This window comes from Saprolegnia parasitica (genome assembly GCF_000151545.1).
Source record: "Saprolegnia parasitica CBS 223.65 unplaced genomic scaffold supercont2.14, whole genome shotgun sequence".
Classification (NCBI taxonomy): Eukaryota; Oomycota; class Saprolegniomycetes; order Saprolegniales; family Saprolegniaceae; genus Saprolegnia; species Saprolegnia parasitica.
This window is the reverse complement of record NW_012156408.1, coordinates 41,401-63,533: the sequence shown is the minus strand read 5'-3', so window position 1 is coordinate 63,533 and position 22,133 is coordinate 41,401. Positions and strand designations below refer to the sequence as shown.

At 60.7% G+C, this 22,133-nt stretch overlaps 11 protein-coding genes across 11 annotated transcripts; 4 read left to right on the top strand and 7 right to left on the bottom strand.

The window, feature by feature from the left end:
• Window positions 1–88: 88 nt before the first annotated feature.
• On the bottom strand, window positions 89–1,447 carry SPRG_19762 (hypothetical protein; the record flags this gene model as incomplete). The annotated part of the gene is made up of 1 exon (XM_012343628.1): window positions 89–1,447. The coding sequence occupies one exon, from the start codon at window positions 1,445–1,447 to the stop codon at window positions 89–91; it is 1,359 nt and encodes a 452-aa protein (XP_012199018.1).
• Window positions 1,448–2,497: 1,050 nt separating this feature from the next.
• Window positions 2,498–5,026, top strand: SPRG_04991 (hypothetical protein). Its single transcript, XM_012343505.1, has 4 exons — window positions 2,498–3,570; window positions 3,614–4,563; window positions 4,620–4,750; window positions 4,804–5,026. The coding sequence occupies exons 1-4, from the start codon at window positions 2,524–2,526 to the stop codon at window positions 4,959–4,961; spliced, it is 2,286 nt and encodes a 761-aa protein (XP_012198895.1). The 5' UTR covers window positions 2,498–2,523; the 3' UTR covers window positions 4,962–5,026.
• A 312-nt stretch (window positions 5,027–5,338) lies between these two features.
• Window positions 5,339–7,427, bottom strand: SPRG_19761 (hypothetical protein; the record flags this gene model as incomplete). The annotated part of the gene is made up of 2 exons (XM_012343627.1): window positions 5,339–5,347; window positions 5,382–7,427. 2 exons carry the CDS (start codon window positions 7,425–7,427, stop codon window positions 5,339–5,341), a joined length of 2,055 nt encoding a protein of 684 aa, XP_012199017.1.
• Window positions 7,428–7,610: 183 nt separating this feature from the next.
• Window positions 7,611–9,347, bottom strand: SPRG_19760 (hypothetical protein; the record flags this gene model as incomplete). The annotated part of the gene is made up of 10 exons (XM_012343626.1): window positions 7,611–7,763; window positions 7,812–7,874; window positions 7,927–8,088; window positions 8,129–8,167; window positions 8,213–8,398; window positions 8,450–8,545; window positions 8,589–8,729; window positions 8,776–8,923; window positions 8,972–9,075; window positions 9,120–9,347. The coding sequence occupies 10 exons, from the start codon at window positions 9,345–9,347 to the stop codon at window positions 7,611–7,613; spliced, it is 1,320 nt and encodes a 439-aa protein (XP_012199016.1).
• Window positions 9,348–9,464: 117 nt separating this feature from the next.
• On the top strand, window positions 9,465–10,724 carry SPRG_04990 (hypothetical protein). Its single transcript, XM_012343504.1, has 5 exons — window positions 9,465–9,643; window positions 9,688–9,835; window positions 9,883–10,156; window positions 10,200–10,305; window positions 10,356–10,724. The coding sequence occupies exons 1-5, from the start codon at window positions 9,485–9,487 to the stop codon at window positions 10,686–10,688; spliced, it is 1,020 nt and encodes a 339-aa protein (XP_012198894.1). The 5' UTR covers window positions 9,465–9,484; the 3' UTR covers window positions 10,689–10,724.
• A 4-nt stretch (window positions 10,725–10,728) lies between these two features.
• SPRG_19759 (hypothetical protein) lies at window positions 10,729–11,568 on the top strand (the record flags this gene model as incomplete). Its single annotated transcript, XM_012343625.1, has 3 exons — window positions 10,729–10,927; window positions 10,978–11,214; window positions 11,270–11,568. The coding sequence occupies 3 exons, from the start codon at window positions 10,729–10,731 to the stop codon at window positions 11,566–11,568; spliced, it is 735 nt and encodes a 244-aa protein (XP_012199015.1).
• A 28-nt stretch (window positions 11,569–11,596) lies between these two features.
• SPRG_19758 (hypothetical protein) lies at window positions 11,597–12,649 on the bottom strand (the record flags this gene model as incomplete). The annotated part of the gene is made up of 5 exons (XM_012343624.1): window positions 11,597–11,730; window positions 11,779–12,082; window positions 12,134–12,322; window positions 12,366–12,425; window positions 12,473–12,649. 5 exons carry the CDS (start codon window positions 12,647–12,649, stop codon window positions 11,597–11,599), a joined length of 864 nt encoding a protein of 287 aa, XP_012199014.1.
• A 279-nt stretch (window positions 12,650–12,928) lies between these two features.
• SPRG_04989 (hypothetical protein) lies at window positions 12,929–15,588 on the top strand. The gene is made up of 10 exons (XM_012343503.1): window positions 12,929–13,025; window positions 13,073–13,127; window positions 13,173–13,292; window positions 13,335–13,467; window positions 13,520–13,577; window positions 13,624–13,978; window positions 14,030–14,693; window positions 14,741–14,870; window positions 14,918–15,294; window positions 15,340–15,588. The coding sequence occupies exons 1-10, from the start codon at window positions 12,972–12,974 to the stop codon at window positions 15,497–15,499; spliced, it is 2,106 nt and encodes a 701-aa protein (XP_012198893.1). The 5' UTR covers window positions 12,929–12,971; the 3' UTR covers window positions 15,500–15,588.
• Window positions 15,589–15,613: 25 nt separating this feature from the next.
• On the bottom strand, window positions 15,614–17,148 carry SPRG_19757 (hypothetical protein; the record flags this gene model as incomplete). Its single annotated transcript, XM_012343623.1, has 4 exons — window positions 15,614–16,133; window positions 16,179–16,471; window positions 16,512–16,795; window positions 16,842–17,148. 4 exons carry the CDS (start codon window positions 17,146–17,148, stop codon window positions 15,614–15,616), a joined length of 1,404 nt encoding a protein of 467 aa, XP_012199013.1.
• A 76-nt stretch (window positions 17,149–17,224) lies between these two features.
• On the bottom strand, window positions 17,225–18,762 carry SPRG_22146 (hypothetical protein; the record flags this gene model as incomplete). The annotated part of the gene is made up of 4 exons (XM_012343707.1): window positions 17,225–17,328; window positions 17,373–17,689; window positions 17,735–18,027; window positions 18,070–18,762. 4 exons carry the CDS (start codon window positions 18,760–18,762, stop codon window positions 17,225–17,227), a joined length of 1,407 nt encoding a protein of 468 aa, XP_012199097.1.
• A 168-nt stretch (window positions 18,763–18,930) lies between these two features.
• On the bottom strand, window positions 18,931–19,572 carry SPRG_19754 (hypothetical protein; the record flags this gene model as incomplete). Its single annotated transcript, XM_012343622.1, has 3 exons — window positions 18,931–19,031; window positions 19,077–19,420; window positions 19,469–19,572. The coding sequence occupies 3 exons, from the start codon at window positions 19,570–19,572 to the stop codon at window positions 18,931–18,933; spliced, it is 549 nt and encodes a 182-aa protein (XP_012199012.1).
• Window positions 19,573–22,133: the final 2,561 nt, after the last annotated feature.

The following is a 22,133-nucleotide window of genomic DNA, read 5'->3' as shown; positions in this document are numbered from 1 at the left end:
GCGAAATGAAAAGCCAAGCGTCAAACTGGATTGTAAAAATGTGTCGAGATTGTCAAGCACCAATTGAGAGGTTGATGCAGCGTCATCCTCAGTACTCGAGTGTGAGCCACGCGATGAGCGTGCCCATAAGCATAACTGCACTCGTCATCGCTGTAGTCGCATCCGAGGACCGCCCCAGTAGCACGGGGGTGCTGGTGAGGTTGAGCGTTAGCCGCTGGCAGTCGCTCGAGAAGATAAAAACACTCGCGAGCTTTGCGTTGGGTGAAAAGGGACTGGTGCAGCCGCCCGACACGGTCATGATCAGAAAGGTCGCGCGCTGTTCCGAGATGGCGTACCGCCCCATGATCGAGCACGTGGGACCACTGCCGCTTTCGCTGGACTCGGTGAACGTCCCGTCAACCAATAGCGTCAGGCGCATCCCCGTCGCAGCGTACGTGCCGACGACCGGGCACACGGAGAGCGCCGGGGTGGGTGTCGGGGCATATGTCGGGGCGGGTGTCGTCATGGTCATCTGGACCGTAAAGTTGCACGGCGCGTGGTAGTCGTTGGCGCAGTAGATGACGAGCACATTCTTGCCCGAATTCGCGTATCCGGACGCCGCGTACGATTCGCCTTGAAACGCGAGTGCTGATCTGCTTCCGTAGCGCAGCCGATCATAATCATACGCGTCCAGCATGCCATTGTAGCCAAACACTTTGAAGTTGTCCACGGAGCTGACGTAGACCGAGTACGGCGTTGACGGCAGCGCGTCGTCGCACGCAAAGACGAGGTACGGCGCGGTCGGCGTCGTTTGCACCGAGCGCGCGTAATACGAGCACGTCTCTCGAGAGGTCATGGACGAGTTCGTGAACGCCGGCTCGATGGACCCATCTTCCGAGATGGGCACCGGCGGCGAGGTCCGAAAGTTGTAGTTGACACCGACAGTGCAAGGCCGATCGTCATGGTTCATTCCATTGATGCACAGGATCGTAACCGTGTACGTGCCGGATTGCGTGAGCAGGAGGCTCTCGGTGCGTGTGCTGTAGAAAGCGTACGGCGCGATGATAGTGTAGCAGTCGTTGAGACACCAACTGCCCGCGGCTCTCGAGCCATAGTAGATGCCGACGCTAAACGCGTCCAGAGTGCTGTTGAACGTCGGTGTGAAGAGGCCTGGCTGCACAAAGTCGCAGACAAACGTGATCTCGTCGTGCGATGTGGTTGTCTCGTACGTCCCCGAGTAGCTGCAGCCAGTTATGCTCGCGAGAGCGCGATGCGCCGCTGGCAAAGGCGGCGACCACTGCAGACCCCACGCGACGTGGCACGCGTCGGTCTTGCCACAGGCGACGATGACCGAGAAGCCACCAGACTTGGGCGCGACGGTCGTCGAGTTTTTCACGTCAACGTCAGTGAGGCGGCCGTCGTCCAACACAAACACGTCGAAGACATCGCCAACGTCGGACCACACCATCGGCGCGCCTCCGTTTGTTGGGATTAAGCTGCTGCCGGCCGTGACGTTGGCGCAGTGCAGCGTGAGGTTACCAAGAATGTTACCGGACGACTCCCAAATACAGGCGCGGGTTGAGGCAGCCAAGAGGGCAACGGCGTGAAGAGTAGTGACGCGATTGACCATGTCCACGTGCAAAGCTCAAATGCAGGTTCTTGGCGGGTTCTGGTGCTACTTGGCGAATGGTCGAGGGCGGCAGGTATTTTTGCGAGCAACGGTAGGGTCCCCAAAGGTACTAGGCGGGTAAGGAAGGTACACACACGCGTCGACTCCAAACGGACAAGCCGCCCATTTTTTCTATTTTCAGACAGCGCCATCGGATGATGGAGTCGACCAAAGATACCAAAAACGGTGCTGACACCCAGTCTACATGGTGGTTTAGCCAGCGAGGGACGGGACCATAAATATGATGATGGAGTTGTGTAGTAACCCAAGCATATACTGATAGCTACATAGAAGCAGGTGGTGTAGATCCACTCGCGATGCGTCAATCCCTCATGTCATAGAATCGAGATTCCGCAGACCCTTGGTGGTGTGATGGGCTTCAAATGGACCCGTTCACGGTCCATTTCTCCTGTTGTAGACATGGCATGACGACGAGACTTGGTGTTTTGGGACCTCTACATAGGGGCGAATACACTTGTCAAGTATGAGCGATTTCACGTTGAGACGCAATTCGGCCGGTCGCGGCCCATGGCGGCGGCGTCGTGGTGCGTGCGGCTTTAATAGGCTAGAAAGACAATTAAATTGGCCAATCAAAATCATTCACTCGAGTTGGTGAATTGTCGGCTAGAGAAGTGTGTTTGTGGCTCTACCAGTTAGGGGTCTTGATTCCTGCGACGGTAGGAAACTACTTCTTGGTCAAAAATGCTTCTTGGTGTGTATATCCCGAATGACACAGTCTTTATTAGTATCGACACACTCACAATTAGCTCGACACTATTCAAGACACTATCTATTGAACACTATTATGTGCCGCCGTTAAAATCGACACGAAATAGTCTATGACACGAAGTTGGAACGTAACTTCGAAAGCAGCGATGGCCGACCCAAGCCACTCGGACGGCGGCGACTCGTCGTATGGCGAGTACGCACTGCATGACGCTGTCGAACGCGGCGACCTCGACGCGCTGCAGACGGCTCTGGACGACGACGACGAGGCCTTCTTCACGGCGCTGCGCGAGCCCGATGACATGGGCAACACGCCGTTGCACACGGCCGTCTTGCACCCGACGGACGCGGTACTCGCCTTCCTCTGGGGCTTTGGCCACGACAAGCTCTCGGTCGACTCGCTCTGCAACGGCGTCCCGCTTCTTCATCTGTGTCTGCGCATGGCGGCCTTTCCCGAGCACCGCGATCGCATGCTCGCCTTTCTGCGCACGCTCGTGGCCGACGCCGCCTTCATGGCCGACCACCGACTTCTCGAGAAGGACGACATGGGCAACACCGTCTTCCATCTCGCCGCCGCCGTGAATCTGCCGGCCGCGATCGATCTCTTCTACGGCGCCTTTAGCGAGCCCGACGTCCCGCTGACGGTGCTCCTCGAGACGAAGAACCGCGCCGGCAACCGCGTTCTGCACGTCGCTGCCAAGTACAAGAGCGCGCAGGCTGCAGCGCGTCTCGTCGAGCTGGGCGCCGACGTCTTTGCGACCAACTCGTACGGCCAATCGCCCTTGCATCTGGCCGCGGCGCTCCAGGACGAAGCGACCTTGACGGCGCTGTCCGCCGACTGGAAGGGTCTTGCGTGCAAGGACGGTCTCGGGCGGTCCCCACTCGATATCGTTTCCAGCATCTCGACGCCGGCGCTGCCGACCTCGACGTTTCTCTTCCACCCGGACGCGATGGAGCACTTGCCGCTCGCGGGGCACATTCGGGGCGGGACCGAGCCGCCGCCCGAAAACTACGAGCGCATGAAGACGCTCGTGACGCCGGGCCTCGGCATCCTCCGCACGGCGCCGTTCGCTTCGGTGCAGTGGGCGCACGACATTCCTGTCGCCGACGCCGCCGACGTCCTCCGCGTCCACGAAGTTGGGTACATTGAGAAGCTCAAGACCATGTGCGCCCGCATTCCACACCACACCAAGCTCGTACTCTCTCGTACTCTCGGCCCATTCTTATTCCGGTCCGTAGACCAAGGCACAGATGGACGAGTACGCTCAGTACTGCATCGACCCCGACACGGCCTTGTCGCAGCAGTCGTACTTGGCCGCGACCCGGGCCGCCGGCGTCGTGTGCGCGGCCGTCGACAAGGTCGTACGTGGCGAGACGCGCAATGCGTTTTGCGTCGTGCGGCCGCCGGGGCACCACGCGGGGCCCGTCGGCAAGGTCACGTGCCCGCACGACCCGGTCGGCAGCCAGGGCTTTTGCCTTCTGAACAACGTCGTCATTGGCGCGGCGTATGCGCGCAGCCACTTTAAGCACCAAGGCATCCACAAGATTGCGATTCTGGACTTTGACGTACATCACGGCAATGGCTCGGAAGAGTGCCTCAAGCAGCTCAAGCCGCGCACCAAGACCTTCCCGCTCGAGACGCCGTACGGCAGCAGCGCACAGACCGTCCACATGTACAAGCCATGGCGCAACGAAGACGATGCCGACAATGTCTTTTTCTGCTCGGTGCACGGCTATGGCAAGAAGGACCCGAAACTAGAGCTCGACGCGTCGTTCAACAAGGCGTGGTTTTATCCTGGCTCGGGCGCGACCAACGTGCCCGACTGCGAGCACGACCACGGCGAGCCGCCCGAGGCCGACGAGGCCGACTACCCGCTGCTCTGGAACATTGGCTTGCCGTACCAAAAGGGGCACCAGGCGCGGCAGGAGTGGCGCCGCGTCTTCCGCACCAAAGTCCTCCCCCAAGTCGTCGCGTTCCAACCGGACTTGATCTTTCTCTCGGCCGGCTTTGACGGCCACAAGGCCGAGCTCGTCAACTGGGGCTACCTCGGCCTCCTCGAGCACGACTACGAGTGGCTCACGCAGTCGGTCGTCAAGGTCGCGAACGCGGTCTGCGGCGGCCGCGTCGTCTCGGTGCTTGAAGGCGGCTACAACTTTCACGGTCGCATCGCATCGTCGTTTGCTCGGAGGTATGTACAATGTAGCCAATCACCACCGATTCTGGACTTGATACATATATACGTAGCGTCGCGGCCCACGCCCGCGCGCTCGTCACCGGCGCACAGTCGGACGAGCCGTGGTCGGACGCGGCCATGGCGCACGAGATGCAGTGTGAAGACACGTTGATTCTCGAGGCGGCGCAGAAGAAGGCCCGAGGTAGGATGCTTCGTCCATTGCCAATGGAAATGACAGCGTACCATCTTGTGTAGCGGTCTTCCGCAAGTCGTTGGATGTCAAGCCGCCACGTGGTGACGAGGCAATTGCCGGCGAAGCTGCCGCAGTGCCCGTGCGCGCGACGAAGCGGGCGCGCAAGGACGTCGACTACGTGGCGCTCGCTGCGCAGTTGGCGTCCGAGAAGACATCGTAGAACGCGTATTTCATCTGGATTGTAACCCTACACTTGACACGAGGTGTGCACCTCCAGCGCAATTGAAGTACTCATCGCAAAGCGTCAAAATTGGAATTCAAGAGGATGTAGTTGCTAGAGCAGGGCGATGTACGCGTCGGCCTCCAATGTCCTTGGACGACGGCGCACCGTGGCAACGACGGCGACGGCGGCGCAAACGATGATACCGCCGGCCACCGGATGCGACACGACGCTCTGCTGCTCGATCGCGAGGGCGTCTCGTGCGATGCTGGAGGACGCCGTCTGTCGACATTGCTTGATGCTCGGGTGCGTTGACAGCGGTTGGCAGGCAAACGTCGAGATCGCGCTGTTGCAACAGCCGAGATCTTTTGCCGGCGTCAAGAGAACTGTGTTGCGTGCGTCCGGTGTGTCGGGAAACACGAGATGGCCGCCGCACGCCTGCGCCGGCGCTGGCTCCCGGCGTTGATCCAATGCCCACGACGCGTCGCAGTTGTCCTTGACGAACGATAGCGCGTGCGAGTCGAAGCGCGGTCGGTCGCAGTTTTGCATGTCGACGCTGAGCGACCGTGTCTTGGTGACGACCGGCTCGCCCGTGTGGGGCTGGAACTGAAAGGTGCAAAAGACGCGAATCGTTGTCGTCGGTCGGTTAAGCAGTTTGATCGCAAACGCCGTGTCCATGGCCGCGTCGACGGGAATGCTCCAGTTGGCCATCGTCGCGTTCGCATACTGCCACGCGCAGTCGATACCAAGTAGAGAGTACGTGGGCGCCTCAAGCAGGTTGGCAGACATGCCGTCGGCGCCGCACCACACGGCGCCTCGGCGCTTGGCGCACGCGCCCGGCAGAGCCGACGTGTCGCACGCGCCGCCCGCAAGACACCCGCGCACACACGTCTGTTGGCGATTCGTGCTCGGACAGCGGTACTGACAGAGCTTGGATGTCGACGGTCGCTGGCCGCTCGTGGGCTTTTTGGTTATAAGAGCCTTGGTCGGAGGCGGCGGCTCCAGCATCGCCTTGTGGAGCGCACTGGTCGGGTCCAGCCGGAAGCGGCAGACACCAAAGTCGGCGCCGGGTTCGTTGCAGGCGCTGCAGCTCCAGAGGCTGTTCCACCAAGCGTCAATGCTGATGGCTTCGGCGCGGTGCGAGTAGACAGTCCACGTCACGTCGGTCGACACTTGGCCGCACGCCGTCATGGCCCGAAAGGTGAGCGTGTCCTGAAACTTGCTAAACGTCAGCGCCTTCGAGTCGTCGACTGCGACCCATCGGTCGCCCTGCTGCACGAACCACGTGACGAGACGCGCCGCCGCGTCAAACTCCCAGTGCTGCGACGGCGCCAAGGTCGTCGAGAAGGTAAAGATGTCGCTGACGCGCCAGCGCACCTCGTCATCACAGTAGGTGGCGAACGACGCATTCGAGGGGTAGCACGGAAGCACTAAATGCACGTGGCGCGCCGACGGGCCAAGGTACCCGGCACCCGGAAACGCTACCTCGGGGTCGACCAGGTACGGTCCGTTGGGCGTGAGCGCGACGGTCGCGCTCGACACGAGGTCGTGGCTCGGCAGCACGAGCGACTGCGTGACGCTGCAGGTCTCGAACGCGTCGCCGGCGCAAACGGGCGTTGGCGCCACCTTGGCGTTGCACGTGAACGGCGTGTAGAGCTCTTGGAGGCTGACAAAGTAGCTGCACGTGCGCTGGCACACGCGGGCGTCGGTCACGAAGGCGAGTGGAGTCGTGAGCCGCTGGCGTTCGCGGTCCGAGAGCGGCGCGCGGAGGCACCCGAGCCACCCGTCGGGGGTCGCGTCCACGGCCGTCGCGGCGCCATCGAGCACGGACGTCGGGAACGCGCTCAGGAAGCTCGTTTGTATGACGCGCACCGTGTCACACCGGCGGCCGCTGCACGCGTCGTTGTTGGCGGCCGTGCGCCGAAACGCGAGCAGCCGATGCACTTGGTCGTCGGCGGCGTGGAGCGCGTCGACCGAGTAGTTGCGCGTCATCGTCGCGCCGCAGAGACCGTCGCGCGGCAGGACGGCGTACGGCCGCACGTAGTCGGTGACGGCCAAGCACGCTGTGCAGACCGGCGACGCTTGGCTCTGCTTGTAGTCGAACGCCTGCACGGCGTAGGTGTAGACGCCCGGCGCGTCCGGGAGCGCTTCGTACAGGAGGTCGCCGCCACTCGACTCGAACGTCTCGTAGTCGAACGTTTGCAGCGTCGAGTTAATTTGTCGGCTCGACCACTGCGCCGTGATCCGCGGACCGACGACCGGCGGGTCGAGATCGTAGTGGTAGCTGCTGCGCGGGTACGGAAACTCGAGCGGCGCGCCAACGCCGTAGACATTCGGAAAGCACTGGCGCGGCCCCGGCAGCACCGTGGTGAGGTTGTAGTTGTACGCGTGGGTGGCGCCGCCCCAGCTGCAGATCGTCGGCGGTGGCGGCGCCGCACTTGGTGTCGCGGACGGGCGCCGTGTCATGGCCGAGCGCAGAGTCGCGGACGGGCGCGGGGTGTATTGCTGCGCCGCCACCACGACCGCCACCACGGCGCTCGCTTCTACGACCCAACGCATGTGTGCAAATGGCCACAGACTGCATTCTGGAACGTGATGTTCGACGCTCGAAGACATGAAACATCGAAGCGTTTAACTTGATTTTGGCCGTTATCCGAGGACGGGCGCGTCAAACTGATCGAGCTGGAGCAGCGACGCTTTAAGCTGCGTGAGCTGGAGCCGGTAGCCGCGCGACTCGGCCTGCAATCGCGCGTTCTCTGCGCGGAGCATGCGCACTTCCTTGACGAGCACCTTCTTTTGGCCCTAGAAGTTTAGACTTATGTACAAGTTGTCGGCATCGCTCTTGGCAACCTTGGCCTGAAGGTCGAGGTCCCGCTTCTCGGCGGTCACGTGGCGGAGCATGTCATCGAGGACCTACGCTCAAGCAAGGGGAGCTACGGGCAGAGCCTGACGCCAAAAGGCGCACCTGCGTCTTGGCTCCGTGCTGCCGCTGGACGCGCTCGAGCTCGGCGCGGTACTCGTCGGTCTGCGCGACGTACACGCTCAGCTCGTCCTCGAGCTCCTGCACCTTGACGTCGAGGTATGCCAGCACCTCTCGGTCCAAGCTCGACTGCGCACCCGCCTTGGCCTGCAGCTATGAGAGAAGAGCGCAATCGTGGCGGACATACCGTCTCCTCCATCGAGGTTGCCAACGCTTCTTCGAGGTCCTACACGCATGTTGATGGGTCGCCAGAGGTAGGAAGCCGTCGAACCTTGAGCTTGTCCATGAGGAAATCCCGGACCTTCTCCGCGCCGTGGAGGCGAGCGCCAATGTCTTCCTTCTCGGCTTCGACCTGTGTGAGCGACGCCTCGAGCTGCTTCATGCGCAGCATGAGGTCTCGGAAGAACTTGACTTCGCGGTTGCTGAGCGACAGCAGAATCTCGTCGGCCTTGGCCAGCTACATCATCATAGCTTAGCACCACGTTCCTTGCTATTTCTGAGCATTTGCCTGGGTCTTGTCAAAGATGGACGAGGGTTTTCGCCGGATCGGGGTCGGCGGCGGCGTCACCTTGGCCGCTGTCGGCGCTTGGACGCCGAAGAGCATCTGCACGACGCTGAGCTCGAGCCTTCGTACAGCCAAAACGTACGGACACGCGTGTCTTCCATGCATGTCCCGTCATGCTCACGCGCAGAACGTCGTGGGCAGTGAGGAAGGCGAAGATGCCCATGACCACCTTGTCCGGGCAGTTGGCCAGCGCATCCGAGGTCACACGCGCTGCCGAGACCCTCTAGCGCACCCTTCGCATCACATGCATACGAGCGATACGAACGTACGTGGCGCGCGGGTGCGGCATGAAGGAGGTTGTGGATGCCCTGTTTTCGGTGCAAGTCGCGGATCTCTCGCTGGGCGCGCGCCAGCTCCCTGGTCAGCGAACCCATCGAGGCGAGCTTCTCGTTCGCCTCGTCCAGCTCTCGCTCGAGACTGCAATAGTACTACGTGAGAGACCTCGTCATAGATAGGCGAACGTACGCTTCGTGGCGAGCCGCGTCGAGGGCCACGTGCTCGACCTGCTTGAGAAGCTTCGTCGCGAGCGCCTTGCCTTGAAGGCGGAAGGCGTGCATCTGCTGCACCATCTAGGACGCTTGCATGAGCATTGCCCCAGAGAAGCGCGCGGTACCTTTTGCTTCTCGTCCCACTCGACGCGCTCGCGGACGGCCGACTGCGCCAGCAGCGCCTTGCAGCGGTGCAGCTCCTTGGCCATGTGGCTGCGCTCGACCTCGAGGTCCCATACCTCGACGTCGTTGACCATCTCTTCCAGCACGCTCTGAACGGTCATGACGACGACGATGTCATCGACGGCCGCGCCTGCTCGCCCGCGGACGTACGCTTCGACGGCGCTCTCCATGCTGCTGCGGATCCTCCGATACCGGCGTTTGATTTGCCGAAATGTCTATATTTTGCGCGAATCAAAACGCGCCAATCTGGGCGGCTCATCGTGTGGCATCTGCCGAATGTAACTTGGCGAATTCGGCACGAGACCCCATGACCAAGCAGGTGCCGGTGACGGTGCTCACGGGCTTCCTCGGCGCGGGCAAGACGACGCTGCTCAACTACATCTTGACGCAGAACCACGGCAAGCGCATCGCAGTCATCGAGAATGAGTTTGGCGAAGAGATCGGCGTCGAGAGCCTCATTGCGCGGGTCCGCGCTCGTGCATGGTACATGGCTCATAACGAAGGATGTAGGACGGCGCTGATGGCGAGACGTTCGCCGACTTCTACGAGCTCAACAACGGCTGCATCTGCTGCGCCGTGCGCGACGACCTGGTCTCGACGCTGGAAGAGCTCCTCACGCGGCGGGATCGCTTCGACTATGTGCTCGTCGAGACCACCGGTACGCCACCTCGCTGTGGTCGCATGATGTGGACGCGCTACGTATAGGCATGGCGGACCCTGGCAAGCTCGCGTCCATCTTCTGGGTCGATACGGAGCTCGAAGGGCGCATTGTGCTGGATGGCATCATCACGGTGGTGGATGCCAAGAACGTCGCCTTGCACCTCGATGGCGACGAGCACGGCCAACGCCAAGAGGCACTGTCGCAGATTGCGTACGCGGATCGCATCCTCATCAACAAGGCCGACCTCGTGCCATCCACGACCGACCGCGAGGCGCTCGAGGCGCAGCTCCACGGCATCAACGCCATCGCGCCCCTCATGTACATACTCCAGTCGTCCTAGCATGCTCATCGCCTCCTGTAGCTGGACGGAGCGATCGCAGATCGACTTGGATGCGATTCTCAACGTCCAAGCTTTCTCGTCCGAGCGCGCGCTGGACGTCGAACGGTTCTTGGCCGCGACGAACCAGGTTCACGCGCCTTTGGTTGGAACACTCGTTCAACAAGCTGTGCTGTGTAGACGGTGAGCAGCGACCACGCGCGCCAAGTGAGCACATACTGCATTCGGAGCGACGCACCGGTGACGATCGCCGCCATGGAGCGGTGGCTGGGCCACCTCTTGTGGGAGTCGGAGGAGTCGAGCCACTACTACCGCATCAAGGGCATCGTCTCGGTCGTCGACGACGAGCGCAAGTTCATTCTGCAGGGCGTCCAAGACCTCTTCGAGCTCACGCCGAGCGAGCCGTGGGCCGTCGACGAGCCGCGCGTCACCAAGATCATCTTTATCGGGCTTGAGCTCCAGCCCGAGATGCTCCAAGCCGGCTTGGTGTCGGCGACGCAGGACTTGGATTAAGACGACGACAATAAAAAGCGAGCTAAAATTAACCCGCAGCATGCCGCAGCGGCCCGTGGCGTACACGGCCAAGTACGAGTGCCCCGATGAGAACTACATTGCGACGCAGGAGCGCCAGCACATGGACGACGTCCACGACCAGCACCTGCGCGAGATGCGTCCGATGATCTCCAAGGACTTGACGCACGACTTTGTCCGGTCGGACGCACCCAACAAGAAGCGGCTCGCGCTCGAGCACGGTGGAGAGCTTCGTCGGCTTCGTTTGGCTGCTGACAAGGCGAACACGTAGAGCGCCAGATGGAGATTTCCCTTGAAAACAACATTCTGATCGACAAGATGCAGCGCATTATGGTGCGGAAGGAGCGGCTTAGCCACTTTCCAGACGTGCCAAAGGCGTCGATGCCCAAACCGTCCAACGCACCGATGCGTGAGCGCGTCCAGAGCCAAATCAAGAGCGAGAACGCCGCGATCAAGTCTCACCTCGCTCACGTCAAGGGCACGTACAACGTCGCCACTTGGGCCAAAGGTATTCAAGCCACCGAAATTGCAATCGATCGATAACGAGACGATGCAACAACTAGAAGCTGAGCAGACCAACCGGCTGGTGCAGCAAATCTCCAAAGTGCCACGGCGCGCCAAGACCAAGCAGCGCCGAAAGCGGCAGCCGAGGGCCGACGTCGACGCGACCCAGCTCGACGACTTTGAGTTCCTCGTGCTCACCAAGACCGACACGGGGCTGCCGATGCGCACGGCCAAAGAAATTCGCACCCACATCCAAAGCAAACTGCCCTCGATTCACCAAAAGGCAGCGATGTACATGCCATCATCATCTCCAGGGCGACCCAACCCGTTTGAGATCCCTCGACGACCGTTCGAGTAGCGTATTCTTGGCGCTTATTTAGCATCGTCTAGCGACGCGTCTTGGCCTTCTTGGCCGGCGGCTTCTCTTCGTCGTCGGGACTCGACAGGAGGTGTGCCGTGCTCGGGCTTGCCTGCGCGAGGTCAATGCGCTCGTCCGTCGGAATGTAGGCGTAGATGCCGTCTAGCCACATACGAGGTTACGAACGCAAGCAAGCGATGTACGACGTACCGTCCATGATGCACGTCTTGGTGCGCTTCCAGACCGTGAGCGTGTCGATGCTCGAGTGCCACGACGGCAGCGGCACCTGCAGCACCTTGTGGAAGACGGCCGAGAGCCGCGTTTGGAACTCGGGCGCCGACGTCCGGCCCCACGGCTCGGGGAGGCACACGGTTTGCCCAAGCCACTCGCCAATGTGGATGATCGTGTCGCCCGTAAAGTGGTTGAGGCACTCGTTCGCCATCGACTCTTCACTGTCCTCAAAGTCGTCGGGGTAACAGAGCAGGAGCGTGCGCTTCGAGTGCTTCTTGAGCACCTACATGTCCACGGTTGTCCTTTGCCTCTCTCGCCGCAAAGGCCATCGCACCTTGGGCGTGCCTTGCTGGACGTCCAGCCACGTCATGCGCTCCTCTGCCTCTTCGTCATCGTCATCGTCGGACGAGTCTTGCTTGGCGGACGCCGTGCCGGGCACATGCAAGTCAAAGCACTTGACGTCGACGCCCCGCAGCTGGAGCAGACGGCCCCAGTAGCCACTGCCCGCACCCATCTCGACGACCTAGCACGCTCTGAGCCACCGATAGTTCGAGCGATCGCTGTACCGGTCCGTAGTGCTTGATGATGCGGAGGGCGCGCTCGTCCGGGATGGCCCACGAGTACTTCTAGTCTCTCGCAGAACATGAGATGACGCTAGAGCGCAGGATCGTACGGCAGCGACGTTGTCATCGAGGAGGTTGAAGAGCTCTTCGCGCGTCTCGTCGTCGAGCTCGGGGTCGAAGAGGCGCGCCATCTCCTTGGGCTGCTTGGCCTCAAAGTCGCGGTAGAAGTCGAGGTACGGGTTGCTCGTCGCCGTCAACGTCGCGCTCTCGGGGTACACCTTGCTCATGTTTGTCGTCTACCTACGCACGCATGCTCATCGCCTGCTCGGTTCAGCGCTTGCTCCGTGTCTACCTGGTCGCTGCAATGGCCCCGATTCTATTGGATCTGAGTTCGCGCCAGACCATTGGCTATAATGTTGATTCTTTTAGCCAATCAAATGCGCTGCGGCATTGGATTCGTCCATCGACCTGGCCAATCCGGTGCGTCCAGTTGGGTGTCGCCCCTCTAAGCGATACGAAACGACTTGAAGTTTGTATGCTTGTGATGGGACTTGAAGCCGGACCATCTTGGTGCCAGTGTCCACAAGCCCCATTTGCCGATTCGCCAGCATGCTGCGCTTGCTCCTGCTCGGCGCCGCCGCCGCCATGGGCCTCGAGCTCCAGGTCTGCCACGTCACGTTGATGAGCATGCACGATAGCAGCACCTCTAGGTGCCTTCGGTGCTCCTCACGAGCGTGCCCTTCACGGCCACAATGACGTTGCCAGGTGCGAGATCGTTTCGCGCGCACCCATTTGAGCGCAGTCGTGTAGCGGGTTCGTATCCGACGTTGCTCGACTACACGATCCAAGACCAAGCCGGCGCGTACCTCGCGTCCGGTGTCTGGAATGTATCGCAGCCGCTGACCACGACGCTCTCTCTCGACGCCTCGGGTACGTGAGTCTTATGACTGCCCACGCGCATCGTTGATGTAGGCGCCAACGTCTTGCGCTGCCACGCGTGGTCGAACGCGACGAGCCTCAGGGCGACGCGCGACGTGCGGAGCTTTCCCGGCTACGTCTCGCTTCTCCCGCCGCTGATCACGCTTCTGTGCTCGCTCCTCATGGGGTACATCCGCCGTTGCGCCTTGCGTGGCGTACTATCTTTCTTCGGTGTCTAGGCAGGTCATGATTGCGCTGCTCGTGGGCATTTGGTCGGGCGCGGCGCTCGTCTCGGGTGTACGTCGACGGGAGGGGAACGCTAGAAGCATTATTTTGGTTGTAGGGGAATCTCTGGCTCGGGTTTCTGCACACGTTTGACGTCTACTGGGTCAACGCGTTCGTGGACCGCAGCCACGCTGGCGTGCTTCTCTTCACCATCATCCTCGGCGGCACGATCGGCGTCGTGCAGAAGGGCGGCGGCGCGCACGGCCTTGCGCACCTCGCGGCCTCGACGATGCGCACGTCGTTCCGGATGCAAATCTCGACGTGGGTGCTCTGCTGCTGCCTCTTCTTCGACGACTACTCGATGATCCTCATCCTCGGCTCGAGTCTGCGCCAGATCCTGCCGCGCACGGGCGTCAGCAAGGAGAAATTCGCCGCGATCATCCACACCATGGGCGTCTGCCTCCCGTCAATGGGTATTCCATCGTCCCTCCCGACCATGGTAGTAGTTAAGTATGACGGTGTAGCGCCCGTGAGCTCGTGGATCGGCGTCGAGATTGGGTACGTGGCCGCTGTGCTCACGTCGCTCAACTTGGACTGGGATCCGTTCGTGACGTGCCTCTCGAGCCTCCAGTACCGGCTCTTCCCCGTGCTCTTCATCGCGTTCATCTTCATTATCATCATCTTTGAGAAAGACTTTGGCCCGATGCTCAAGTACGAGCGCGCCACGGCCGAGGCCGCCGACGATGTGGGCGTCGACGAATTGGAGACCGACCAAATCGAAAGCAATGAGCTCGACGACAACGACGAGAAGCCGCTTGGCCCCATGGAGCCCAACCCGCGCAAGCCGATGCGGGCGCTCAACGCAGTCGTGCCCTTCACCATCATCGTGGCCGCGACCTTTGTGGGCATGATCCTCGACGGCTTCCAGTCGCTCGCGGCCGAATTCCCCGGCGAGTCGTTCGGCGTCCTCGACGCACTCAGCCATAGCGACAGCGTCGCCGCGCTCATTCGCGCCTCGGCGCTCGGCTGGGTCGTCGCCGTCGTCTTGCTGCTCGTGCAGCGCATCCTCTCGATGCAGGAGGTCATGGGCGCGTGGATCGAAGGTGTCAAGGACGTCATGGAGCCGACGCTCATTTTGACGCTGGCCTGGGCCCTCGGCGCCGTCATTGGCGAGGTCCAAACCGCGGGGTAGGCGCAGGGTCTACTTGGAGGAGGTGTATATTACGGTCGAGTAGGTACATTGCGTCGACGCTGCACGGGCAGATCGCCCCGGGCTACCTCCCCGCGATCGCCAGCGTGCTCTGCTGCGTCGTGTCGTTCGCGACAGGCACCTCGTTTGGCACGATGGCCATCATGCTGCCGATTGTAACGCGTCGAGGGAGAAGGATCGAGACTCACGGCCGTGGCCCTAGATTTGCCCGCTCTCGTTCAAGGTCTCGGGCCAGGATGCGGCCAACTTGATGCAGTGCATTGGCGCCGTCCTCGGGTCCTCGGTCTTTGGCAACGCGTGCTCGCCGATCGCCGACACATCGATCATCACCGCGCTCAGCGTCAACATGCCGCTCCAGAACCACGTCGAGAGCATCCTCCCGTACGCACTCGTCGTCGCTGGCACGTCGAGCGTCGGGACGCTGCTCCTCGGCGCCCACGTCGTCACGACCTTCACCGCCTTTGCGCTCTGCTTTGTGACGCTGCTTGGCCTCGTCGCGTTCTGCGGCTCGCGCGTGCCGTCGCGCTTCCGGAGCAGCTCGAACGCATCGTCGGTTCTGAGCCTCTCGCCATCGCATCGGTGGGTCGACGCATCGATACTCGCTTTAATAACGCGTGTGGTTAGGTACAGCTTTCTTAGCACCGTGTCGCCGCCTGCGTCGCGGGAACAAGACCGGCTGCTGCCGCCGCCGGCGCCGGCTTCATCGAGCTCGAGCGTCCTCGACTATGTCCACAAGCTCTTTCCGTCGACCAAGCCCTCGGAAAAGAAGACGACCCCCGCGTGAGCATGGCGCGTAGAGTGTATCGATCGCCGAGTGCTCTCCCGGCGTAGTAGAACGAGTAGACTATGGTTAAAACCTGCGTTGCCTCCGGACGAGATGTCAGCCTCTAGCTCAAGCTTAGTGCTGCGACTCCCCCGCTGGCTTGGACGATGTGCCGAGGCCGGTGTGATCGCCAGGGCTCTGCACAACGACGACCGCGCGGCTCTTCTTGTGCAGGAGGTGCGACGGAACCGTGGGAATTCCCATGCCTTCGTGCCACGGCTGCGGCGCTTGTGGCTGGTCGGGCGCGGCCAGGGGCGCGGGGGCGATGGCCGGTCGGTCTTCGGGAAACGTGACGTAGAAGAGCGCGTTAAAGTGGCGGCAGCGAAAGGTGTAGCCAACGCCAACGACGAAGATGAGGTACAAAAGCTCTTGGACGACGGGAACGAGTGCAAGAAGCGGTGCGGCAAAGAGGCGGTTCACAACCAGGTTGACGGCGACCACGGCCATAAAGTAGACAAGTATGTACCGGCGAAACGCGAGAAACATGCGCAGCTTGGTGTACACGGGCGTCGTCTCGGGCTCGATGAAGGCGCGCGCGACGAGGTCCATCTGGACGCGGAGGATCGCAATGTTGAACGCCGAGTGAAACCAGATCCTAACTCTCAACCATAAATACTCCAACCAGAACGACGCAGGCTACATGTAGGCAAGAAGGGCCCATGATACCACCCACGTCAAGAAGACGAGCAGCGAGATGGACGCTGACGTCTGCATCGCCGTCAGCGTCGCGGCCCAGACGAACGACACGATGCGGTAGTGCATCGACTGCTGCACAGACACGTCGTCGCGCGTGATGCGCCAGCCGTGCGCGATGAGAAGCGTCTCGTGGGCTGCGACCGCGAGCGAGATGACGCGGCACGTCGCCGTAGCGTTGAAGAGCAGCGGCGACGGCGTCTGGTTCAAGCTCACGGTGGCCATGATCATAAAGAGCAGCTACGTTCACCTCAGTCGTCGCAGTGGATTTGCATGGTACCTCGGCCACGGGCACCACAAGCATGCGTCGCTGGAGCAGCGTGAAGGTCTCACGGCAGTAAAGGATGTTGGCGACCCAGGCTGTGGCGCAGGCGGCCCAGAGCAGCACGAGCGCAATGTAGAGGGATAGCAGTGGCACGGTCGCGTCGCCAAAGCAGAGGCTATGGCTGTCGCACACGGCGAGGTCAAAGGCCGAGACGACGACGACGGGGGCGACCGGTGGGACGAGGCCGAGAACACCGCAGGCGTCGAGGATAAAGACGAGTCCGGTCGCGGGATTGAAGCCTACAACACATGAGCGCTGCGGCAACCAACTACTGCAGCGTCCTACTGGGTGCGAGCACCTCGGAGAGCGTGAGCGTGCCAGTGTAGTAGGTCGCCGTGGTTGCGTCGGGTATCAGCGGGTACGTCTCGCACGAGGACGCAAACGTGTTGATGGCGCACGCGTTCGCAAGGCTCCCGAATGCATTGGGGGGGCAAATGTGCATCATCAAGAGGAGGTGGACGGAGCTCGGGCGCACGGTCGGGAGGCTCGCGTTCAGTGTCACCGTAAAGGCCCCGCCCAGCGCGACCTGCGACGCATTGAGCGACCCGAGCACGCTCACGTACGACGCGGTCGTCGCACCGGCGGCCAGCATATGAAGCATTTTCGAGTCCGAATTCACAAGAACAACGGAAATAGGTATGGATGATGTATTAGTATATCGACGACCGTTACGTACTGGGCTTGACCGTGGGGAGGCCGAGACTCGTGGCGTCGGCGGGGCCTTGCACAACGACGCGGCGGGGACTCGCTTGCGGCAATGGAGCCTCGGCACCTAGCCGCAGTTGACGTGAGAGAGTAGCGTCGGCACGTACATACCTCGGGCGGGCAGTATCAACGTCGCGTCTTGAAACTTGCGGCAGCGGAAGAGGATGCCGATCGTGATGCAGAAACCCAAATACAAGAGTTGAATCACGGCGGGAATGAAGCCCAGCATCATCAGCGGCAAGACGACGAGCAAGCCCAAGGTGGCAACGCACACGATCACGCAGTAGTTCAAAACGACTTGGCGAAGCGCGAGAAAAAGCTCGAGCTTGATGTACACGGGCGTCATCTGCGGGTTGACGAAGAGCCCGCGGATGAGCTCGAGCTGGATGTTGAGCGTGCGCAGTAGGACGCGCACGTCGTGGAGGATGCTATGGATAGGATATCGACGATCGAATCGAGGTAGGGTGCTGTACATGTAGAAGAAACACATCCAAAGTAGGATCCGGCTAACACCATCAAAAAGCGAGACGTAGGTTTGGAGCGAGAGGAGCGTGAACGAGATGCCAAACGAGATGGCGAGCGTCGCGATCTGCACATAGTGCAGCGGACGCAGGTCGTAGCGCGTGATCTTGGCGCCATGCGAAAGCAAAACTAGCTCGTTGATGCTCACGGCGAGTGCGACAGCACGGGCGCCGAGGGTCACAATGACCAAGGTCGAGTCGCTCGACGATACATCGTTCCACGCCGTCAGTGCCATGTACACCATCTACCGAGTTGTCGCATACGCAAATACGAAAGAGAGAGCTACCTCGACGACCGGTACGAGCAGCATGCGGCGCTGAAGGCTCACGTGCGTCGTGGTGTGTAGTAGAATGTGCATCGACCACACGAGGGCGACAAGAGCCCAGAGCAGCGCAAAGGCGCCGTGCAGCCACACCATGGGCAGGAACCCGCCGTCTCGGAAACAAATGTAGTTGCCAGGGCAGTAGAGCCACTTGTAGCTGCCACGCACTGCAATGCGCTGCGCGTCAAACTCGCAAAAGTCCAAAAGCAGCACGTAGCTCGTTTCAGAGGCGTACGGCGCGGCGCCTCTGGGGTCGGCGGTCGCCGAGATATCTAGAAATCCGTGATAGATACCCGACGCGTCGATGGCAGCGTCGAGCGTGTACGCGTCGCAGTCGGTGGTGAGCCGAATCGATCCGTTGCAGACGCCGCTGTCGAGGACGAGAAGGCTCGAGGCGGTGTACGACGGCAAAGTGCCGAAGACCGAGCTGCCGCAGACCCGCGCGTGAATCGACGCGTTGATCGTTGGCGGCGAGTCCAAAAACACATCGATGCGCAGTCTGTATGTGTCAACGTCAAGCGACTGGGACGAGGTAAAGGCGCGCAGCTGCAGCACGCTGTCCGTGGTGGCTGCAAACGAGGTGTTTACAGGTCGTTGGCTCTGCACCGAGACCGCAACTGCGAAGAGCACGGGCAAGAGCCGACGCATACCTCGCATTGTGGCGTCAGTGTGCGCCTACCGTTAGAAAGGCTCGACTCCGACGCTATATTTTTAGACTCGATTTGAACGAGGTTAGGGTTCGTCAGGATTTGAATAAGGAAGGCTAGGGTTACGTATTGGCGCGTTATTAGTCGTATGTAACTTGAACGTTCAGAGCGAATGTTCTCAGTTGGAGTTGCCAATCGGGCGGATGGAGGTGCCGAGACTCGCAGTGTTTCTGGGTCCTCGAATGACAATTGCGTTTTTGGTTTTCGTTGCACCGGGAGCTAAAGGTCATTTTAACACTTGTCACCACTCGATACGCGTCCGACCTGGGGCGGGGGCAACCGCGATGGTCGACGACGGGGGCAACGAAGCAAAGATTGCGGTCGTGGCACGTCGGCAGCGCAAGATGAACCCGAGGCGCCCCCAGAACCCGAGAAACAACACCTCCAAGGCGACCGGCGCGAGGTTCGTCAGCATCAGCGGGAGTTGGCTGAGCCCAATACAGACGACTGCTACAATCAGCGGGTAGTAGCAGAGACACGATTCAAGGCTTAGAAAGAGCTGCAGCTTTCGGTGCGCGGGTGTGACCTCCACGTTGGTAAACGACGTGGCCACGGCCTCCACTTGTTGGCGCAGCACCTTCATGTTGAAGCTCAGGTTTTTCCCAATCCTACAATTACACGCGATGAGTGCGCTGGAACGTGATATACTGACGCACATGCAGACAAAACCGAACCACGACATGACCCAGATAAAGTCAAAGGCGAGTCGCATCTCTCCTGGAATCGTCGTCGTGAATACGGTCATTAGCGTCGCCGACATGGTCGCGGCGACGGCAAACTCGGTCTTTTGCTGGCAGTCGAGGGTGTCGCGGGTGATCTGCCACCCGTGCGCAAGGCAGAACAGCTCGTTCAGCGCCACGGCCAACGCTGCGCATCGACCAACTTGCACCAGCGTTAGCGTCGTAGCACTCGGTGGCCTCATCTCAATGACGGCGACAAGGGTCAACGCAAGCATCTACAAACCGCTACATCAAAATGACCTCGTGCATAGTCATCTGTACATGAATGAACGGGACGCGCAGTATACGCCGTTGGAGGCCCACATACGTGGACGCTGCGAAGAGCAAGACGTGGACGCACCAGAGAAGGGAAGCGGTGCCCCACGCCGCTGCGAGCGCCACGTACATCCACAGAACCGAGAGTGTGCGGCCGTCTGCGAGGCAGACGGCGCTTCCGGAGCATAGCTGCCACGTATAGTTGCCTGTGACGACGACCGGCGCTCGGCGAGCGATGGCGCAGAGGTCGAGCAGGACGACGCGCTGGGATGGATCCCCTAAACGAGTCTTGAACGGTGGAGCACCGGGGGAACACACCGTCTTGATCGACAGTGTCCGCGTACTCAACAGACCCTGCAACCAAGTGGCCGCTGCGCTGCGTCGGTACCGGGAACCTAGAGCAGATCGCCGCGAGAGACCCGTTACAGTGCGAGTCAGCCGGCAACGCGAGGACGCTGTCGTCGCAGATCCTCGCGACGATCGACCCGTTGAGGCCGGGTACGTCATCGAAAGCCAGGTTGATGCGAAGGGCAAAGACATCGACCCCGAGCGACGTCGACGTGTTGAACTCGACAAGCGGGACCAGCGACGCGTTAAAGACGCGAAATGAGTCGTGGACAAGAGCGCCGTGTCCAGCGCATAGGCAGCTAGCGACGACAAGGACCAGCTGCGACCGTCGTCGCATCGCCTTGCTATATATATTGATAGGTTTCATTCTTTAGACGTTTATTCGCGTTAATCAACACTGCAGTACTGGCTGTAAGCTCAATGCAGTCGCGTACCTGCACAGATGTATTAGACAGTGTTGTGCGGACGCCGGGACAAGCGTCAACGATCGCCGCGGTCAGCTCAGTCCAAAGCTCCTTGTTTCGCGCCAAGGCGGTGAGCGCCGTGAGTTCTTCGCGGGTCCTGACGCGTTTCTCCACAGCAAGTCTTCACGGCCCCTGTCGACCCACGAATGCTTGCTTTCCAAGTACTCTGCAACAAGCGCAAGAGATCCGAAGGAGCCACGAATCTGCGTACTCGGACCTCCAGTACATGATGTACAGGAGTATGCAGATTCGTGCAGCCTCAGTAAGTTGCATGAGGCCAATCGCACCGACGGCGAGACTCGCTTGACCACTCGACATGCCCGTTTCGACGCTGTGAGGCCGACGTGGTCCTGAAACGGCTCGCGTGCTGCCACGTATGGGATCCGGATAAGGTTGCCATTCAGATCCAGGCAAGGACACCATCTTGCAGTCGTAGCAAGTAGAGGTCTTGAGAGCCTTTGTCTGTACCTGCACTGTCCTTAGTGATGCCAAGGACCTGGTATGATGAACTACTGCAAGCCTTTGAAGTATCTACGTGCCGATGAACGTGTAGAAGGCACAGAAACAACTTGTCTGGGAAGAGGAAGAAGACATATTTCACCACGCTTCATTATGAAAATATCCAAAAACAAAAAGCTCAGGCCGTGAGAGCGTCGAGGCGCGCGTCGGCGCGGGTGCGCTTGTGCTTGCGGTGGAGACGGTAGTAGGTCCAGTCGCGGCAGAACGTGCACATGTACGTGCCCGCTAAGAGGACCGTGTTGGTGGCCGAGGTCAGCGCATTCGGCTGAAAGAGCGCGCACTCGTCGCAGCACGGCTCGGGCCCACGCTTGCGCATGTTGAACGGATGCTCGTCCGTGAAGCTGACCATGACAACCTCCTTGGTGGTCGCAGCCAAGGGATGAGAATCGTCGTCATCTTCAAGGAGGTCGTCTGGAGCCGCATCCGTCGACACAGCCGGCGCGACGCAGCCAGAGGCTTCGTGTTGATTCTGAGCTCGGAAATCGGCGATTTTGGGCTTTGGCGGTGGAACCTCGCCGGCCGCAATCGCCTTCTTTCGCGCCCGACTAGGAAAAGACATGAGAAAACCACTCGGTTTGATCGCAGGACATGGTACCGAGCTCGCTGGTATGCGGTTTTGTACGCCGAATTCGCCTTGCGCCACGACTTGTTCTTGGCATGACAGACAAAGAGGGTGGGGCGCGGAGAAGGGCGCCGTCGTTGAAGTGGAGCAACGGGCGTTTGCTTGGTCCGGATAATGCGCGGCGCACAGCCTGCCAGCTCAGAGTCGTCCGGATATGAAAATCGAATCCAACGGGCTCGTGGCACAAAATGGGCTCGTGGTGTCATTCTCCAACAAGCCATGCAAGTGACAGACGACGTCAAGAAGGCGCGGAAGCGCATTGCCGCCAAGAAGTACTACGCTGCGAACAAGGAGAAGCTCGCGGCCCAGAACAAGGCGTACTACGAGAAGAACCGCGCGCAAGCGCTGGCGAAGAAGAAGGAATACCACCAGA

Coding starts and splice junctions, on each gene's coding strand:
- SPRG_04991 (XM_012343505.1), top strand. CDS start 2,524: ATGGCCGACCCAAGCCACTCGGACGGCGGCGACTCGTCGTATGGCGAG. Junction 4,564..4,619: donor GCATCGTCGTTTGCTCGGAG/GTATGTACAATG, acceptor ATATATACGTAG/CGTCGCGGCCCACGCCCGCG. Junction 4,751..4,803: donor GGCGCAGAAGAAGGCCCGAG/GTAGGATGCTTC, acceptor CATCTTGTGTAG/CGGTCTTCCGCAAGTCGTTG.
- SPRG_04990 (XM_012343504.1), top strand. CDS start 9,485: ATGACCAAGCAGGTGCCGGTGACGGTGCTCACGGGCTTCCTCGGCGCG. Junction 9,644..9,687: donor TCGAGAGCCTCATTGCGCGG/GTCCGCGCTCGT, acceptor CGAAGGATGTAG/GACGGCGCTGATGGCGAGAC. Junction 9,836..9,882: donor TGTGCTCGTCGAGACCACCG/GTACGCCACCTC, acceptor CGCTACGTATAG/GCATGGCGGACCCTGGCAAG.
- SPRG_04989 (XM_012343503.1), top strand. CDS start 12,972: ATGCTGCGCTTGCTCCTGCTCGGCGCCGCCGCCGCCATGGGCCTCGAG. Junction 13,128..13,172: donor GGCCACAATGACGTTGCCAG/GTGCGAGATCGT, acceptor GCAGTCGTGTAG/CGGGTTCGTATCCGACGTTG. Junction 13,468..13,519: donor CTGTGCTCGCTCCTCATGGG/GTACATCCGCCG, acceptor TTCGGTGTCTAG/GCAGGTCATGATTGCGCTGC.